General features: G+C 36.3%; 2 protein-coding genes across 2 annotated transcripts in view; one reads left to right on the top strand and one right to left on the bottom strand.

Moving 5' to 3' along the window:
* Positions 1-1,875: 1,875 nt before the first annotated feature.
* Pde12 (phosphodiesterase 12) lies at positions 1,876-7,207 on the top strand. Its single transcript, XM_015494401.2, has 3 exons — positions 1,876-3,443; positions 4,654-4,732; positions 4,888-7,207. The coding sequence occupies exons 1-3, from the start codon at positions 2,136-2,138 to the stop codon at positions 5,328-5,330; spliced, it is 1,830 nt and encodes a 609-aa protein (XP_015349887.1). The 5' UTR covers positions 1,876-2,135; the 3' UTR covers positions 5,331-7,207.
* Positions 7,208-15,626: 8,419 nt separating this feature from the next.
* The window catches only part of Arf4 (ADP ribosylation factor 4), a 19,264-nt gene continuing 13,878 nt past the window's right edge, over positions 15,627-21,012 (bottom strand). The window contains exons 4-6 of the mRNA XM_015494400.2: positions 20,014-20,085; positions 17,366-17,491; positions 15,627-16,570 (exon numbers count right to left, since the gene is read on the bottom strand). Coding sequence (XP_015349886.1) covers positions 16,484-16,570; positions 17,366-17,491; positions 20,014-20,085 — 285 coding nt within the window. The 3' untranslated portion in view covers positions 15,627-16,483. The remainder of the gene's footprint in view (positions 16,571-17,365; positions 17,492-20,013; positions 20,086-21,012) is intronic.

Genomic DNA, 21,012 nt, shown 5'->3' with positions numbered 1-21,012 from the left:
GACTGACTGCTGGTGGGTGTGGTATTTCTTTGGGGGATGATAAAGATTCTGGAATTGCCTAGCATTATGGTTGCACAAATTTGTATGAGAGTACTAAAAGCCACTGAACTATGTCGTTTGAAAAGAGTGATTTTTATGTTTATGAATTATACCTCAATTTTAAAATAAAAGAATCAGGAAAAAACTTAACAAAAAGTTGTTTTTAATTATACAATGCCTTACTAGATATGTGTATTTGATTTTTGGGGGGTAGGGGCATGGAAGGTGGGTAATGGGGATTGAACTCAGGGGCACTTGACTACTGAGCCATATCCCCATCCTTATTTTGTATTTTATTTAGAAGAAAGGGTCTCACTGAGTTGCTTAGCACCTTGCTTTTGATGAGGCTGGCTTTGAACACTCAATCCTCCTGCCTCAGCCTCCCCAGCCATTGGGATTACAGGTGTGCACCACAGCGCACAGCTTAATATTTTTCCTTTTTCTCTTCTTTTCTGGTGGTGCTGAGGATGGAACCCAGGATCTGTGGCTAAATGCACAGCCATTCTTGGGCTATTAAGGCTCTATGAAAACTGTGAAACAAAACTATATGGAAGCCAATGAGAATTAGGATACACAAAACTTCCCTTCACGATTAAGCAACAATTAGCTTTCCTCCTTTGAGAAAAATGAAAGTTAAAATTATTTTCCAAAACTGCAAGCAAAACTACTCCAATGCCTTCTCTTTTTCTTAAAACACACACTCCATGAGTGCTCAGCCAATGAGAAATCAGAGGAAGAAACTTGCACTCTAGGGGATAAAATGCTGGTTGTAGGGCTGGGGTTGTGGCTCAGTGGTAGAGCCCTTGCATAGGAGGCTTGAGGCACTGGTTACAATTCTTAGCTCCAAATTAAAAAAAAAAACAAAAAACTAAACATTTTTTTTAAATGCCGATTGTAACTGTTCTCGGGGGTGAGACCACCATTAAAGTTTCGCTTTCTCTGTATAAATAAGTAGAAAACGCAGACCTTCATACTGTTGCTCACTCAATGTAGTGGGTGACTTTCCAACCTGCTACTCTTCCCTGGGCTCACTGCAAGTTAGACTGGACTTCTTTCTGGTACACAAACAAACCAAGATCCTTTCCTTTCAAGGGACTTATGAGAAATAGATCAGTTAAGTTTGAATTTCAGAAAAAGAAATTTTTAGGTGTAAGTATGCAGCATTATCATTATTTTTTTTTTAATTCACTTAATTGGCAGTCCTGGATTTTTATTTGCTAAATCTGGCGTCTCTAAAAAGATAAGATCTTCTTTGCTAACTAAAAATGAACAGCTTTCCGCAGTTCATCACTACTATTTGTTTTTGTTCGTTTACTAAGCTGTCTGTATAACTTTGACCGGATTTGTAACACACCTCTAAGCGACGGATAAAGCCTACTTCACAAAAAATGTGAGGCTTAAATAGACACCAAGTGTGTACCGTTTTTAGCATACTCAACGTTCACTAAATGGGAGTTAACGTATATTGGTCATTATCAGAGACTCAGTTGGGCGCTTGGTTGCCGGCCCCGCCAGAGTTGAACCCTTCACAGTTCAGGAAAAGGCGAGCAGGGTGAACAATACCATGGAGAGGAAATGAGCAACGCTTTCCACGTCCCCAGTGAGCCTTCCAATTCGGGTGGGAACCCCTACACCCTCACTCAGTCCAGCCCCAGGGAGTATGAGGAAGAGGCCTCCAGAAAACCCGCTCAACGCTCGCCTCAGTTCGCAAAATAGAGCGAGTGACGCCGTCCAACCTCTTCCGGTTTGATGCACCGTCCCCTCTGGACCCCCAGTTGCACTTTCAACAAAGCTTGGAGTACGATATTTCTCTATAGCATATATATATATATTTCCTCCACCTCAATAAACCTAACTCTGGTTGAACATAAAAATTAATTGGCTGGTAATTAGAGAAAAGTATTGCCATGAAAAGGAGCAGATAAGTAGGCCTAGCGAAAGTGCGTGGCGCGAGCTTTGTTCGCCTTCTCCTAGCCTGCCGGAAGTCGCTGGGTCTGAATGGGTTCCGGAGCCGGCGGCTGTAGCTTCTCTGTCTTCACTTGACACCGGGCGGCTGCTTGGCTGCTGGTCTTGTCAGCCTCTGGGTTGCCAGGTTCATGTGGAGGCTCCCAAGCACCCGCGCCGTGCTTCGTGGGGTCCGGACGGCCGTGGAGCAGCGCAGCCGGACTGAAGCGGCTCCTGAAAAGGCGGCAGGCGCGATGGAGCGCGCTGTAGTGCGCTGTGTTCCCTCGGAGCCCAAGCTGAGCTTGTCGTTTGCGCTGGCCGACGGCAGCCACAAGAACATGCAGCGCGACCAGAGTGAGCCGCTGGGTCGGGCCCTCAGCCGGATCGCTACCAATGCCCTCAAGGGCCACGCTAAGGCAGCCGCAGCTAGAAAGAACCGGAAGAACCGGTCCAACGCGAGCGGCGGCGCGGCCTGTGCAGGGTCTGGGTCGGAGACGGCAGCAATCTGCGAGCCCGTGGTAAAGCTGTACTACCGAGAGGAAGCAGTGGCTGAGGATGTGCTCAACGTGGACGCCTGGCAGGACGGCGCGGTGCTGCAGATTGGCGATGTCAAGTACAAGGTGGAGCGCAACCCACCCGCCTTCACCGAGCTTCAGTTGCCACGCTACATCATGGCCGGCTTCCCCGTGTGCCCCAAGCTCACCCTTGAATTTGGGGATCCGTCTGGCTCTCTCTACCGCTGGTACAAGGAAGCCAACCCTGGTGCCGCGGAACCTGAAGGTAGTGGCCCTTCGTCATTGTCTCCCTCTTCGCCGTCTTCTACTTGGACCGAAACGGGTGTGAATGAGCGCGTCTACATCCCGTCCAATGCTGACATCGGACTGCGGCTGAAACTTCACTGCACTCCAGGCAATGGGCAGCGTTTCGGGCCGAGCAGGGAATTGGAAAGTGTGTGTCCAGTGGAGGCCGGGCCTGGTACTTGCACTTTTGACCATCGGCATCTCTACACCAAGAAAGTGACAGAGGACGCTCTCATCCGCACTGTCTCCTACAACATTTTGGCAGACACGTACGCCCAGACTGAGTTCTCACGGACTGTTCTGTACCCATACTGTGCCCCCTATGCCCTGGAGCTTGACTACCGCCAGAACCTTATCCAGAAGGAACTCACAGGCTACAATGCCGACCTCATCTGTTTGCAGGAGGTTGACCGCGCGGTGTTTTCGGACAGTTTGGTACCCGCATTGGAGGCTTTCGGGCTGGAGGGCGTGTTTCGAATCAAGCAGCACGAAGGCCTGGCCACTTTTTACCGGAAGTCAAAGTTCAACCTCCTTAGCCAGCATGACATTTCTTTCCAAGAAGCCCTGGAGTCTGACCCACTTCACAAAGAACTGCTGCAGAAACTAGTTTTGTACCCATTGGCACAGGAAAGAGTGCTCCAGAGATCTTCTGTCCTTCAGGTGAAGTAGCTCTTTTTTCATACTTTCTCATTTTTAGGGGCCTGGAATGCGGTGTAGGGGGAGGGCAGCAGAGGTTATGACTGAAATCATCCAAATTTTATTGAAGTGTTAAAAGTTTAATTTTCATTTATTTGGCATTTATTGAGCACTCTTGTGTGCCTCCTATGCTGCAGGTTGCCTTCAGCAAGACAAACAAGGATTTTCTTAGTGCCTCATAATCTGGGGGAGACATGTTAAATACAAGAATAATAGCAATATTTAATTTTTTAACTACTTGTCAAGCACTGTTCTGACATATTTTAAAGTACTTAAAGTGCTTGGTGACCTTTACCATGTGCTTCATAACTATTAACTAGTAGTCTTTATCATTGGAGCATTTAATCTTCACAGTAATCCCTGTGTTCTCATTTTACAGATGTGATTCTGCTCATTTTATAAATGGTCAAATTTATTTATCCATATTCACACAAACATGGAGCCAGGATTCTCAACTATATACATATAACAATCATCACTGGGCGGAGTATTAACTGCTACTTAAAGCTATCTTTGTTTTTAGAAATATGTTTACTGTGTTTGTCCAGAATTTTGAGGTCATTGGCTTGGTTCAGAGTAAAAAGAGTTAGCTACCTTTTGGGGTTTTCTGGAGCACCTGTGTTTTATGCACCTTTTTGTAAATTTATTTAATTGAATACACATTGAAGTCCTCCATGAGGTAAGGATAGAGTTTTTTACCATTATGAAACTAGTTTAGAAGTGTGTTTCTCCATGTCATACTGCTGTGTTGAATATTCAAACATAGGTCCATCTGACTCCAAAACCTGCCCCTGACCACTAGAAAACACCGTCTCCAACTTTAATATTTTCATCTATAATGTATCATATTAGCTTTATATGTTGGACTATTAAAATACATTACACTAAATCCTACTCATATATATTCTGAAACTTTTCATACTTGATATCAGTTCATCAAGGGAAGGATATGGAATAAAATGTCCATCATATAGACTTAGATTAAAAAAAAATCTGGGGCTGGGGTTGTGACTCAGAGGTAGAGCGCTCGCCTATGCATGAGGCACTGGGTTTAATCCTCAGCACCACATAAAAATAGTGTCCACCTAAAACTAAAATAAAAAAACGTTAAAAAAAAATCTTCAGGAGATTGACAGACATCAATTGACTTCCTGACACTTTCCATTTATTTTAGGTTTCAGTTCTTCAATCTACAAAGGAGTCTTCTAAAAAGATATGTGTTGCTAATACCCATCTCTACTGGCATCCAAAAGGTACATTTTATTTTTTGTGACTTAAACATGGTGACTTAATGTTACTAAATCTATTTTACACATATATTTTGAGTGTCACCATATGAAATGGTTTTTTTTTGCTTTTTAAAGACTACTTTAAAAAGTACTTACATTAATGTTTTTTATATTCATAGGTGGGTACATTCGTCTCATTCAAATGGCAGTAGCTTTGGCTCACATTAGACATGTCTCATGTGATCTGTATCCTGGCATACCGGTTATATTTTGTGGGGACTTTAATAGTACACCATCAACAGGAATGTATCATTTTGTCATCACTGGCAACATTCCAGAGGATCATGAAGACTGGGCTTCCAATGGGGAAGAAGAAAGATGCAACATGTCTCTAACACATTTCTTCAAACTGAAAAGTGCTTGTGGTGAACCAGCTTACACAAATTATGTTGGTGGCTTTCATGGATGTCTAGATTACATTTTCATTGACTTACATGCTTTAGAGGTTGAACAGGTGATTCCATTACCTAGTCATGAAGAAGTTACCACCCACCAGGCCTTACCTAGTGTTTCCCATCCTTCTGATCACATAGCACTTGTGTGTGATCTAAAATGGAAATAGATTTCTGTTTAATGGAATTTAAGTATAAAAAGGAAATTAGTTACTTTGTAGAAAATTTGATATGAATCAAAGCTAATATGTAACTTTCAAAGAGGAAATATAGACTCAATGGTAAAACTTTCTATTCATTCCCTACTAGTTATGTTCCAAGACTATTTATGTTTGCATCATATAGACCCTTTTTCCCCCTACACTTGGAGGAAAAGCAAATATATTTATGGAGAAACAGGAAGTTCATATATTGTGTACATTTTTATAAATGATTTTTAATCTAAGAATATTTTAAGTACCATTTGAATGATCTTTTTTTTCATGACACATTTCAGTTTGAATCATGTTTATTTAATTATATGAAAAAATGCATACAGGTTAAGGTGAAAGACCTAAATTCTGACACATGGGTCTACCTCTACCTCAATTTGGTCAGCAGTTTATTACAATTTCAGAGTTGACAAAAAATTAAAGTTGTTGTTGTTGATTGCTTCTGGTTTTTTTCTCCACCCCCAAGTACTAGGATTTAAACCCGAGGCTCTCACACAGTAGGCAAGTGCTTTTTCATTGAGCTACATCCCCAACCCTTTTTATTTTGAGATGGTATAAGTTGCCCAGGCTGGCCTTGAACTTGGGATGCTCCTGCCTTAGCCTCCCCAGCCTCCCATGCACCATTGTAACCAACTTCCGTTTTTCAGCTAACGAAGTGTCTTCATTCTCTTTAGTATTTTTGTTGTTAATATATGGTAAAATGGACATAATTTATATTCTGAATCATACAGCAGCTCATTTTAATTTCTAGTATGTAAGCACAATTTAGTATTCAAAGTAAATAGCAACATTTGATCCCATTTTATTTAATTACTCTTGCCTACAAAAAACTTAAAGACAAAAGAGTATTTGACCAGGTGATATTAACAAAATACAGCACAATACATTATTTTTGAGAAAATGCCTACTGATATGGACTTGAAACTTTGGATAAACTCATTCAGCATTTCTATGCCATAAGCATTTTCAAAATTGTTAGTTTTTATGAATAGGGAATAGAGAAGTAGTTTGGCTTTTGAGTATATCTGAAATAAAAACTATTACTTTTATAGGTAAGCAATATAATTTATTGTAAAACAAGATTTAAATAGGAGGCCAAACTCTTTTAAGATTAGAAATTACAAACAGCCTACAGTGATAACTAAGCTTTACTGACCAATTTATCACCATACCTTATTTGTAATGCTTAAGCTGTTGCTTTTTTGATGTTCAAGATAACTATAGTATACTCATATTTCTGCATTTAATTTCTAGATTAGGTATTAAATCCTACTCATCTCAAGAAAAGCTCTGATTTTCCAGTCATGAAAATGCTCATTTCAAATTCTTTAATCTCTGAATCTAGTACCATAAGAATTGTCTTCTTTAGATAATCTGCTATCAGATGTATTGTTATCTCTTAGTTTAGCAAGTTTGAGAATGAAATTTTACCTGCACTTCAGATTAAACCTTGAAGTATTTGAAGTACTTGAAGGGAAAGATTAAGGTACCAGATTGAACTGGGGATTGAACTCCGGGGCACTCAATCACTGTACCACATCCCCAACCCTATTTTGTATTTTATTTAGAGACTGAGTTGCTTAGCACCTTAGCCAGCTGAGGCTGGCTTTGAACTCACAATCCTCTTGCCTCAGCCTCCAGAGCCACTGGGATTACAGGCATGTGCCTCTATGCCCAGCAAGGTGGCAGTCTCTTGTGATCTTATTTAGAAAGAGCTATTCAATTGGGGGGTGGGGGGGGGGAAATCGATGCTACTGACTTGTGCCTTCCTAAAAACCATTTTCAAGAGCATTTTAACAGCAGTTTATAAATAAACAAATAAAGCTAGAATCTGATTTTTTTATATACTTTTTCTTTCTTTTAAAAATTTGGTTTTGGTCTGCTTCCAAATACACGTTAACAGACCCATATAGTAACTTAAGAGAAAACAAGTTTCTCAGAAAAATGTTAAAAAAAAAATGTAAAAAATTTTTCTAATGTGATATAATTACCCATGTCCATGAAAAGAACACACAGGTTCTATATTATACAAGTCCTAGCTAGATTGAAATCTAGTCAGAAAAACTCTTAAGCACTTACTAAATAGTCCATATATCCTAAATACCTAAAGTTGGTATTTCCTGACTAAACAGTGTAATCAGATTATATACAGGTATTTAAAGATATTAGGACAATGGAATGTTATTTTCAAGTGCTATATACTCTAGTCAGATCTCCCATAAACAGATACATTAGAATGACTCGAGTCCAAAGGTAGATGACAGTAAGAAAATTATGTAAGTAGCATACCAAAATTTCCTGTATTCATAAGACAAAGTGTTATTCAGAAATGTTTAAAGCTATCTTTGTGATTGAATTTTTCTATTACATTGGAATTTTCAGTATATTTTATTGTAACAAATATGGGAAGTTTAACAACTTTTTATGGCATATCACATTTTATAATGTCCTAAGTTCTTGCTGCAGGAATTAACATTTCAAAATTTTATAGCTATAAATGAGTACAAGTATTTTAAGATATGTTATTCTATTTTTTAATATTTATTTTTTAGTTGTAGTTGGATACAACACCTTTATTTCACTTGTTTATTTTTGTATGTGGTGCTGAGGATCGAACCCACAGTCTCGCACGTGCGAGGCAAGCGCTCTACCACTGAGCCACAACCCCAGCCTAAGATATGTTATTCTATTAAAATGATCTCTTGCACAGTTGTCACTACAGCAAATATATACATTGATAGTTCAGAATTCATTAGCAAACAAATCATTTCTGGCAACAATGTGTGTTGTTTTAAAATTTTGAATACTGAAATCAGTTGTTCCAAATTTCCTTTTGAATGTGGTGTTTCATACTGGAGGATAGATGTCTGAAGAGCAAACAAAAAGGGAGAAAAGATAGGAACTCTACTGTGGGAAGATCTCCCTAGTCAAAATAGTCATTTTTGATCTCACGTCTTAGCTCTGAAATATAGGCAAAGGTTTCCTATAAACTAATCCTTTTAAGTAAAATCCAAAATCCATATATAATAATAATAAAAGATACTGCATATTAATTTAATAAGACCCAAATGAACAACTCATTAGGAAAAATCTTTCCTCTAAAATCAATTCAAAAACATTTAAATGTATTGAAACTTTTTAATATTTTGCCTAGGATAATATTCAAAGGAAATACTGTTTAGATTTCATTTGGGGGAAGGAAAGAATTTTAAGAGCTTTAATTCATATGGGTTAAGTCTTTTGGTCCTTTTTTATAAGGAAATATTGCTACATTCTGAGATGATACCAAAGCATTTTTTAAATGAAATTCACATAGGATTAACCATTTTAATGTGTATAATGCATTCACATGTACAACCATCTAGTTCCAAAGCATTTTCATTACCTCCAAAGGAACAAGCAGTCAATCCCCAGTCTCACCTCCCCCAGCAACTGAAAACTACTAATCTGCTAGGGATCTACCTATTTTTGATATTTCATCTAAATGTAATCCATATGATCTTCTGTATCTGGCCTTTTTCATTTAACATATATTTTCAGGGTTCATTGCTTCTTATGGCTGAATGACAGTCTATGTAGATATACCACATTCGCTTATCTAAATGGACACTTACTTGTATGGTTTATGTCTTTTGGCTATTTTCACTAGTGCTGCTATAAACATCTGTGCAGTTTTTTTTGGTTTGAATCTGTTCTTCCGAGTATATACCTAAGAGTGGATTGCTGGGCTGTATGTGATTCTGTTTTCTTGTTGTATAATTTTACATTCCCTCAGTAATGTATGAGGGTCCCCCATTTTCTCCACATCCTCACCAAATAGTGGGTTTGAAGTGATATCTCTACCAGTGCTTTTGTGTTTGTGTGGTGCTGGGTATTGAATCTAGGTCCTTGTGCATGTAAGGCAAGCATTCTACCAACTGAGTTATATCCCCAGCCCGGTAATGCTTTTTTTTTTTTTGGTGTGAGGAGGTACTGGAGATTGAACTTGGATACTCCACCACTGAGCCACATCCCCAGCCCTATTTTGTATTTTATTTAGACACAGGGTCTGAGTTGCTTAGTGCCTTGCCATTGCTGAGGCTGGCTTTGAATTCACAATCCTCCTGCCTCAGCCTCCTGGGATTACAGGCGTGCACCACCATTCCCTGCTCTACCAATGTGTATGTGATTCTCTTTTCTTTTTTAACTTTAGTTGAATTAATGTTGACAGTCATGAACTAGATTATTCACAAATGGTTTACATGACTTCCTATTTTCCAAGAAGGCCCATATTCAGTTCCTGCTCATTTTACAAGCTTGTGTCAAGTGGGAAAGGTCAGTTTCCTGGCTTTCTTTGAAGAAATTTGAGAAGACAAAAATTAGAAAAATACCAAAGCGTAAACTGTAAATAAATAAAAAACCTAGGATAACAAAAAGTTAAATCTTAAAATGTTTGTCTCAGAATGAACTTGTTTAGTAACACTGGCTTACAATTAACAATGCTCCTTTTTAAATCTTAGGTACACAGAATAATAGATCACAAGAATGTATAAATTCTGTTGGGTATAGTGGCACATGCCTGAAATCCCAGTGACGTATTAAACATATCAGTTCACCCTGGTTGATGTGGATTCATTGTTATGTCAACGAACTCTGGGATGTCAAAATCCATATTTGTGTAGGTTTTAATCGTAATTTTAAATTTCCTTGAAAACTTTCCCTAAAAACAATTCATCTCCATCTGCCCATTTTGTGTTGATGCTGTCAAAACATTTGCATAACATAGTTCATTTTTGCCCAGTAACTCATCTTAATGATTTCATCCTGAAATGTTGCCAATGGACATTTTCTTAGTGTGCTGAAGTATTCCTGGGTTATATTTTTACTAGTTTGTCCTATTTGTGTTCTTTCTATATTTAACTTGATTCAGTAGTCAATTGGATTTAGTTGTTGTATTGGATGAATATGCACTTTTACAAGAATTATCAAATATCTTTATTTCCCTTGTAGAATAATTTAGAAACAATGGCATATCACCCTTAACATCCTTTTATTACATATCTTAGAAAAGTCTGGCTTTTTGCATATTGCATTGTGTCCTTTTTCTTCTCTCCAAATGAAATAACTCCATGATGATTTGGTTCTTCTATCCTAAATTGATGTTTTTTGTCTATAAGGGATTTCACTGCCTGTCAATTTAGTTCACAGGCCCTAAAAGAAATCCTAGCAGTCACTTCCCATTCTCCCTAGCTCCTGGCAACCATTTACCTACTTTATCTATATGAATGTCTACTCTGTACCTTTCATATAATTGGAATCAAATTATTATGCAGTTTTTTATGATTGGCTTCTTTTCATTTAAGATGTGCCCATGTTGTAGCATATATTAGTACTCATTTTTATGAATATTCCATTTCATGCATACCACATTTATCATTCGTCAGTTGACAGACATTTGGATTACTTCTATTTGCCTTCCAGATTACTTCTACTTGCTGCAACAAATATTTGCGTACATGTTTTTTAGTAGATAGATGTTCATGTGGGATCTGTTATACCTTTTGAGGATCTACCGAAATACTACCAAAATTAATACTATTAACTAAAGTACTATTTTACATTCCCACCAGCAATACACATAGGTTCTAATTTCTCTACATCCTCATTAATACATTTTATTATTAATATCTTATTATAAAAATAATACATGCTCTTGTAGTTGCAGTGGTACTTACCTGTAATCCCAACTACTAAGGAGGCTAAGGCAGAAGGATCACAAGTTCAAGGGCAGCCTGGACAATTTAGCAAGATCCTATCTCAAAATAAAAAAGGATGGGGATGTAGCTCAGTGGTAAAAACGTCCCTGAAACTAACCCCCAGTACTGCCAAATAAAAAGAAAAATATGCTCATTTTTAAAGTGGAAATCACAATACAGCAATGTAAAAACTTGTATTTGCCATACCTGAACTCCCTAAACCCATTTTAATAGCTAGTGTTTATCTGTCCAGACCATTTCTTTGAATATCCATAAATAAAAACATACACCTATTTAAGTACATATAGGATCATCTGCATTGTATATTATCTTCCCATGTCAACAGACAATAACTATTTTTCAAGTTGTATATGCCATAATAATTTAACCAGAACACTTTTGTATTATTTTTGCCATTGTAAGCAGTGTTTTTTGTACACGTATCTCTTGCCCAATTGTTGGGTATATAGCAGTATAGGATTACAATTGTTGAACCAGAGTTGTTATTCTCATTTTTTGATTGTAAGTATCTTACTATGAAGTGGCATCTCACTGTGGTTTTGATTTAGATTTCCTTGATGGGGATGTGTTCCAAGACCCCCAGTCTCAGTGGATGCCTGAAACAACAAATAGTGCCAAACCCTATATATGTTATTTTTTCCTGTATATACTTATAATAACATTTAACTTATAAACACAGTAAGATTAACAATTTGTAAAATACATTTTACTATAATAAAAGTTACTTAAAACTTACGGTTTCTGAAATTTCCCATTTAAGATTTTTGGAATACATTTGAATTAAATACTGAAACCATGGAAAACAACACCAGAATGGGTAACTACTATACATTTCTATTTAGTTGAATGGCAATCCAGCCTAAAAAGAACCATGTGGCCAGACATGGTTATCAACACACACACAAATATCACTGCATTACAGTTGTACATAATGGTGGAATTTGTTGTTATGTGTTCATACATGCATACAATATAACAATACAATTTTGGTCAGTATCATTCCCCAGTATTTCCCTTCCCTTCCCTTCCCTCTTCCAGTCACTTTCTTCTATTCTACTATTCTTTTCATTTTCATGAGATTCCTGCCCCAGCACCCACCACCTTTCTTTTCCCTTTTCCCTTTCTTGCTTCCACATGAGAAAACATGACTGGGGCAGTCCGTTCTTAACCAGTTCTCTGCCTGCAGAAGGCAGGGCTAAGCCTCCCACCACCAAGTACTTAACATGCCCATGCGTACTATTACAACAGTAAAGGAATTGGTGACAAGGTCAAGAGGGAATCTAATTTCACTGTTCTTAAACACTTAAGTGACCTAGGAGTCATCTGCTAGTACAGCTACATTGTTTCTTGCCTTAGTCCAGATATTTGCTCATGCTATTTACTTCTCACAATCTTTGTTCTTAAAACATTTTATATGGCTTGTGGAAATACAAAATAAAGGACATTTTCTTCCTGTACTGATAACTTAGGCACTTGAATACAATGTCATAATGCATATACTAGAAGAAATGTATCAAAAAATATGATAAAGTTTAATAACTCAAGTAAATTTTAGACCACGTCTGAATGAATTCCATTTTTATAGTAATGTAGCCTTTAAAGTAAAATGTTTATATTATTCTCAATGACATTAAGAATGTAAAGCTAGTACTTCATTCCAAACATTTTCCTAAAAATTAACTAGTTGATTACATAAATGTTATCTGAGAAGAGTTCTTGGCATGCTAGTTAGTGCTGTCCCAATACTAATTCTGTTAATCCCTCGGAAAAATGCTGGCAATGTGATTGTTTCCAATAGCATTCTCAGAATTGAACATTCTTAAATAAGTAATCAGTGAAGATTCTAGAACTGCTTCAATAATTTCCCCTACATCAGATCTTTAGATAGTGTACTAGCAAATACCATTTGTTCTTATTACTCAACCTTTCATATTAATTCTATCCAAGTTGATAGCCAGTATTTACATTACCGAAATATCAACATGCCATGAAGTACAACACTTGTTTTCAACAAATCTAAAGTCACTTTCAAAGCTCCATCACAAAGAACCAGAAATCCATATTAAAGAAAGTTTAGTAATTATTACATATAAGGTAATTCTGTGCCTATACTGAAATAAAGTATCTAAGTGAGACACTGGTACTCTACAAAACTAAGGTAATATATTTCACTCAGGTTTTATTTTCAACAAAGAGTATGTAATATGTAAGATAAAGGGGGGAAATCCATGGAAATTGAAATCTTTAGCAAAATATCAAGATATACACCACAGAAAAGCAACTGATAAGCTAGACAAAAGACAGTGGGAAATATATTATTGACCAAAACAATGCTTACTGGACAGGGGTCAGAGAACAGATAATGGTCCATCTTCAACCCTGATGCTGCTAATGAGCCTTTAAAAGTAATTACAATTCCTCTTCAGTTTTTCTATTAACATATTTGACTACTATTTGGCAGAATACTTTTTAGGGGTATAATTAACTGGTCTGTATAAGGGAGGTCACTGAGATGTCTTACTGACTGACCAACACTAAGTTTTAACATTTGAGGAAACATTGAATGTTGAGAGTGTTAAATATTTAATAAGACTAATGAACAATAGATTAGGACAGTGATAGTGATTTCGTAAGTCTGTATAAAACAGGGAAAATCATTCTAGCATCTCATGATTTACTCTCCCAAAGCATTTGATCACTTCTATTTGAAAATAAAATTCTCAGTTTGGCTTTAATATTTTAAGGATTTAAGAAAAAAGTTATTTCTAGAGGTAAAAGTTGCCAAGTTACCAAGTTAATGGTTTCTGAAATTTTCATTTTAGATATTTGGAATGCATTTGAATAAATAATGAAACCAGTTACCAAGTTAATGTTTTCAGAACAAAACAAAACAGTCTTACAAGTATTTTTCAACCCATTTGGTGAAAATTAGACAACTTTATTTCGGGGGGGGCGGGCGGGTAACAAGGATTGAACTCAGGGGCACTCAACCACTAAGCCACATCCCCAGCCCCATTTTGTATTTAGAGTCAGGGTCTCACTGAGTCACTTTTGCTGAGGCTGGCTTTGAACTCTTGATCCTCCTGCCTTAGCCTCCCAAGCTGCTGGGATTTTAAGCATGCACCAGCACGCATCCGGCTTTAACATTTTTAATACAGTCATTTCCAATGGTAGCAACAGCTGCCCTTTATAACAAATTAGAGTATATGGATTCTCTAGAGTCCATGGAAAGTAACTTCAGCTTAATTGAGTTATTAGCTTTTTAAAATTAATGATCTGAACTTTGAACTTACTGAAGTTTTGTATCTTCTACTTCATATCCCATATACAAGAGAACTCCCTTATTTGCAAAGAAGAGAGAATTCATCCAGTAGTCTAGGAAAGTTGTAATCATCAAGTGACACAAACTAGTTAAACATATTCTATATCCCAGAACCTCTTTTAAATGATCATAAACTGCTTACGTACATTTTCCTTACATTCAATCCATGGGTTTTTTTTAATTCAAAAGTATACAATTTTTAAAGCGTATACCTGGTTTTAGAAATAACTTTTTGATCCATAAATATGTCTGAATCTATTCAGGCCATTAAGAACCATTAAAAAAGTAACACTGTGGTAGAGTACTTGCTTAGCATGTTCAAGGCCCTGGGTTTGATCCTCAGTTAAGTATAATAAAATAAAACACCATAAAAAAGCAAGATTTATAATACATAAAATATTAGAATACAGACAAAATCTTTAAGTCACTCAAAGCTAACAAGTTCTAGTCCTTAATAACTTAGTAGATATAGTTAATAGGGTATAATTTTATTGCCTTAGTAACTAAAGAATGAGTCACATACAGTTCTCAGTTGAAGTTTAAAATTTGTAAAATCAAAAAGAGAAGTGATTGTAAACTTTGCTCTTCTTTGTAGTGCAGTGGCATCACCTAAGTCTATGTATTCTGCCATGCAAACAGCACTTGAGGAAAAAACTTTTTCAACTAGTGTTAGCTGTAAAATAAACATCACACATGCTTTTGGAGCAGTCCATTTGTTTGCTCTTGATGCAACTTTTGAAATTTACTGCTTCAAATGGAATTTTATAAGCCTACATTTTTCTGGGTTTTTTTGTTTTGGGTACTGGGGATTTACCCCAGAATGATTTTCATCCCCAACCCTTTTCATTTCTTAATTTGAGACAGGATTTAAATAAGTTGCTTAGTGCCTTGTTAAGGTGCTGAGGCTGGCCTCAAACTTGTGATCCTCCTACCTCACTTCCTGAGTTGCTGAGAATTACAGGTACACACAGCTATGTCTGGCTGAAAACTAAAGTTTTGATATTGCAGCCCACTCCGTGGTAATAATAACCCATGATAAATTTAGTTCTAACTTAAATAATTAATAAACCCACTGGGATTTATATTATTTGCCACAGTTTATAAAATATGCAAATCAACTTTGCTATACAGGAAAATTTATTTCAAACACAAAGAGTCATGAAGAACACACAGTTATATATTTTATCATTTTATTAGGAATAATTTCAAATGGGTTATGAAGAAAACTTATTGTGTTTGCTGAGTTTTCAAAAAAACTCTTAATGAAGATATGTTCATCAATAAACAAAACACCAGCAGAACTATCATATACTGGGCAAAGAGTCAGGCTGATACCAAAAGCAACATGCAACATAAAGAAGATAATAATATAAAGAAAGACAATCTGCTGAGTATTAAAAGCCATCTCAATATGAACTCTTTGCAACCAGCACAGAATTAGCTATCAAATCCAAACCACACCAAGGTTAAGTTTGGCTGACGGAAGCCAGGAAGTCAATAATAGGGAAAAAATATTAAGTTCCTCAGTGCAAGATAGCTGAATAGTGTTTTGGAGCATTTCCCTGGCTGGTACAAGAAGTATTAGAAAATCCTTTTGGCAAGGGATAGAAATAAATACAAATGGAATGCTACATGTTCAAATCAGCAGACTGTCCCAGGAATGATACAGGTATCAGTAAAGTAGCAAGGGGATAACTTTAAAACATTATTTGTTGTGGGCTCAAAAAACATTCAAAACTGATTTATTTAAAGGTGTCACAATAGCTATGTCCAGGCATTTAGGTTTAAAGGAAGTCAAAATTAAAAGAGGATACTTTTTTCCCCAAGAATTTCTTCAAAACCAAGCATATTGCTAAAGAGCAACATTATACTTGGTAAACAATAATTGGCAACAAAATAAGTTTAAACGCTGTAATATTCTGCCCAAACCAGTCCCAGATACAGTTTAATAACCAAGATGCAAACTAATTTTGTTGTAACAAGCCTAGACCAATTCTATCAAAATGTGTCCTTGGTTAGATATCCAGTTTTATTTAACGTTTTGAAAGCTCGTTTGACAGCCAATCAAGTCCCTCATACAGACCAGTTCCTTGTGTAGCACAAGTGGCTTGAACATACCACTGTGAAGAAAGGACAAGAAAATACTGATTAACAAGATTGTGTATAAGCAGTGTTTAAACTTTCTTAATCAAAATACTAAGTAGTCCCCCTTCAAATGTCCAAGGTTACTACTAAGTCAGCAGTCACTGTTAACTATAAGGAAAAAAGAAAACGAAAATATGCAAAAACAATGGAAAATATGAGGAAATGTATTAAATGACTTCTTCTCAAACATAATTAATTTGCTATCTAAAGATTTTCTAACTATAAAGATTACTCAAAATTATCTATGCTTTAAGATTAGGAGTTTTCTCACACCTCTTGCTTCTCACAAACCCCCCTTATATTTAAAGCTACATCTACCTAGTCATTAAATTTAGTAAACTTTCCACCATTTAAACTGAAGAGAATATTCATGAGGAAACAGTAACTAACAAACTACTCAACTGAAAGGGCTGACTTTTGTATAATCAAAAATTATCATATTGTATTAGGGTTTGAACCCAGGGCCTCACACATTAGGCAAGCATTCTACTACTGAGCTAACATCCCCAGCTCTTTTTACTTATTTATTTTTGAGACACAGTCTCACTAAGTTGTTGAGACTGGCCTCAAACTTGAAATTTCTCCTGCATCAGCCTCCCCAGTACCTGGGATTATAGGCATGAACCAGCCTGGCTTATGTTACCATAATTTTTATAAATGATGTGCTCATTGCCTTCACAGAGGATAACTATCAACTTTTAAATTGAGTATTAGCTGAAATAGTAACTCTAGAAGTCAGGAGGTCAGTATATTAACCTTCAAATACTTACTGTTCTGTTACGGAGAGACTGAAGGCCTAATTTATCTGTCATTTCGCTGATAGCCATAGCATTTGGCAAATCCTGTTTGTTTGCAAAAAGCAGCAGCACTGCATCTTGCAGCTCATCTTCCTCAAGCTAGAAATAAAAAGTAGACCATTAACAACTACAAAACTGGGTCCAATTATTGTAACTAACTGTCCAAAACAATGTCTTCCTATATATATATATTTTTTCAACATTAAATAGTGTTAAACAACAACCAAATTTCTCTACGTAAATTTCAGGTACTCTTACAACTTAAATCTCATATCTTTCAGATTTTAAATCCAGAGTAAATAATCATATGCCTTGAAGTAAAGCAAAAATGTTTTTTAAGCCAATCATCCTATACCCCATCAAGGCAAATCACTTTCATGAATTTCCACAGAGAATGAAGACTGCCAAGGACAAGAAATATATAAGGGAATATAGTGTTTAAGGCATGATCTTACAGTACTTAGTAGCAAAAGTATTTAGATGGTGATCCTTTTGGATTTTTATCCTTTCCAGACAATGGGGTCTCACAACACTGAGAAAATAAAATTACTAAGATATTAGTAGTATCATAAAAGGTGCAAGAAGAGTACCAAGCATAAAGCTAGTAGGATTAAGTACTGTATAACACAACATGGATGACCCTTGAAAAATCATTCTAGGTGAAACAAGTTAGACACAAAAGATCACATATTAATATTTCCATTTATAGGAACATAAAGAATAAATAATTACAAAGAAACGAATACTAGATTATTGGTTGTCAGAGGCCAGGGATGTGGGTAGGAAAGGGAAGTAATGGGGAGTGACTGCTAATGGTTCCAGGATTTCTTTTTGGAATGATGGAAATTTTCTAATATTAGATTGTGGTGATGTTTATAAAACTCTGTATACTAAAGACCACTGACGTATACCTTTTTTAGGGTACAAGAGATCCAACCCAGAGCCTTGAATATACTGAATGCTATACCACTGAGCTACAGCCCAGCCTTGACTTGCACATTTTATTTTATCTTTACTTATTGGTGTTGGGGATTTAACCCAACCCAGGGGTATTAACTACTGATTCATGTCCCCAGCCCTTTTTTATACTTTATTTAAAGACAGGATCTCATTGAGTTGCTTAGGACCTCACTAAATTGCTGAAACTGGCTTTGAATTCATGATCCTCCTGCCTCAGCCTCCGGAGCCACTGGGGTTATAGACGTGTACCACTGCATCCAGACTTAGCTGCCCATTTTTATGGTTTGTGAATTATATTTCAATTTAGCTGTTTGCAACAAAGAGTAGGTGAAATTTGACTTAACTGGCAAAAAGCCATCAGTGACTTAGTTATACAAATAACAGAAAAATTTTTTTTATAAACTATTCCACTCACAGGAGCAATGAATGATAATTACAATTTCATTTCAGTCAATATTTCATGGCCATACATCTGAAACCATAACAAGGTTCCTCAACAATTTTTCTCTCTTCCAGATTTTTAATAATCATAAATACATGAGAACATTAATCAGATACATGGCAAGGCAGAAATGCCACTGTCAACCAAATCCCCTCTTTCTAATGGAATTCTTTATCATAGCTGCTGTTATAAAATATTTCTGAATAATAGGCACAGCACAGAAAAAACTGAACCTGAGTCCAGTGTGGTAGCACATTCCTATAATTCCAAGAACTGGGGAAGCTGAAACAGGAGAATTTCAAGTTCAATGCCAGCCCAGGGGCAACTTAGTGAGATCCTGTCTCAACATTAAATAAAAAGGCTGGGAATATAGCTCAGTGGTAGTGCCCCTGAGTTTGATCCTCAGTACTGTAAAAAAATGGAAAAAAAAAAAAAAAAAAGAAAACTGAACCTGATGACCTTGAGAAGAAGGGATTCAAACCAGAAATCTCAGGTTAAAACTGAAAAACTGCAGACTTTATATTTGTAAAATAAAGAACTGGACTAAATCAAATATCCTTAACCAGAAACAGGCATTGAAATCAATCAGAGCATTCTGGGCAGTTTTTCTTTCCCCTTTTTTTTTTGTTGTTGTTGTTTTTTTTTTTTTTGGAGATATGAGAAAATGAACCTAGGGGCTTTGAACATACCAGGCAAGTATACTATCACTAAGCTCCATGCATCTTTTTCAACTTACCGAAGGAGCTTTTCTTCTGTTTTTTAAAAAAAAGCTCTACAGGGACTCGCACAGTGGCATAATACTGTAATCCCAGTAACTCAGAAAGCAGAAGCAGGAGGATTACAAATTCAAAGCCAACCTCAGCAACTTATCGAGACCCTGTCTCAATATAAAAAATATAAAGGACTAGGGATATAAGCTCAGTGGAATCCCCAGTACCAAAAACATAAATGAATAAATAAATAAGCTCCATAGGGGGTCATGGATGCAAGTCCAGTGACAGAACACATACTTCCAATGTATAATCGCTGGAACCGAATAAAATAAATAAATAAATAGTTTTATAGGAGATTTTTTCTTGTGCATTCTTAAGAATCTGAGAATAATATAGTTTCTCAAGTTACTTTCTACCTCTTAAAAATATATACCAACCACTAACACCACCACAATCGCCCAGAAAAACAAACCTTGGAAATGATAAAATTTAAAATATATCCTTACCATTTTCTGCAGTACTTGGGCTCCTTCCTGAATTCTTTCACGATCATTGCTATCTACCACAAAAATAAGACCCTAGGAAAAAAAATTATTTCAATAAATTATAAAATAAAACTTAAGGCACAGAGTAAATATGAAACATAACTAGCAAAATGTTATCAAGGTTAGACACTGGAAGAAAATGTTCCCTTACTGAAATGTAACAAACAAACAAAAAAAAAAACCTCAGGGTTTTAATACTAAAAACTAATAAGCATTATTTGTGATTTTAACTTATGTAATTTCAAATCTAAAAGAAAAATCTTAATCTTAACCAATGACGACTTTTCTCAACTATGCTTAAAATACTTTTCAACCCTTTTTTCTTCCCTAGCATATATAAGCACAAGTAAGTAAAGAGCAAAATAAACACAACGTGAAGACAAAAGGAAAAAGGATAAACTAATGATCCCAAAGAATCATGAATTTACTAACAGGTTTATTCCCAAAAAAGCATGCTACAAAAAAGAAAAAAAAAAAGTGGCAGGAGTGAAGGGAGAGCATGCCCTAAAATAGTTTGCATATGCTTCAACGTGGAAAGAAAAAAAGAGCCTTATTCCAGAATGTTGCCTGCCAACTCTATCATGAGAAGACTCAAACAAAATATAACACAAGGATTGTGGTAAAGTATTTGCCTTGCACACACAGGCCCTAGGTTCTATCCTCAGTACTGCCAAAGGGGAAAAATAAATTTTTTTTTTTTTTAAAGAGAGAGAGAGAATTTTCAATATTTATTTATTTATTTATTAGTTTTTCAGCGGACACAACATCTTTGTTTGTATGTATGTGGTGCTGAGGATCGAACCCGGGCCGCATGTATGCTACCGCTTGAGCCACATCCCCGGCCCCATAAAATCTTTAAAACTATCTCATCATCAAGTTTAATCTGGGAACAAAAAAAACAAAAACATGAAAATTTCAAGGTTCATTTGATCAAACTGAATTTTTTTTTTTTTTTTTTTT

Source organism: Marmota marmota, unplaced genomic scaffold (genome assembly GCF_001458135.2).
Source record: "Marmota marmota marmota unplaced genomic scaffold, marMar, whole genome shotgun sequence".
Taxonomy (NCBI): Eukaryota; Metazoa; Chordata; class Mammalia; order Rodentia; family Sciuridae; genus Marmota; species Marmota marmota.
The sequence above is the reverse complement of the archived record's forward strand: the minus strand, read 5'-3'. Positions and strand labels throughout refer to the sequence as shown.

Excerpts from the sequence above, each read along its gene's own strand:
- Pde12 (XM_015494401.2), top strand. The coding sequence starts at position 2,136 with ATGTGGAGGCTCCCAAGCACCCGCGCCGTGCTTCGTGGGGTCCGGACG. Across the intron at positions 3,444-4,653 it reads AGAGATCTTCTGTCCTTCAG|GTTTCAGTTCTTCAATCTAC; the intron begins GTGAAGTAGCTC and ends CATTTATTTTAG. Across the intron at positions 4,733-4,887 it reads TCTCTACTGGCATCCAAAAG|GTGGGTACATTCGTCTCATT; the intron begins GTACATTTTATT and ends TTATATTCATAG.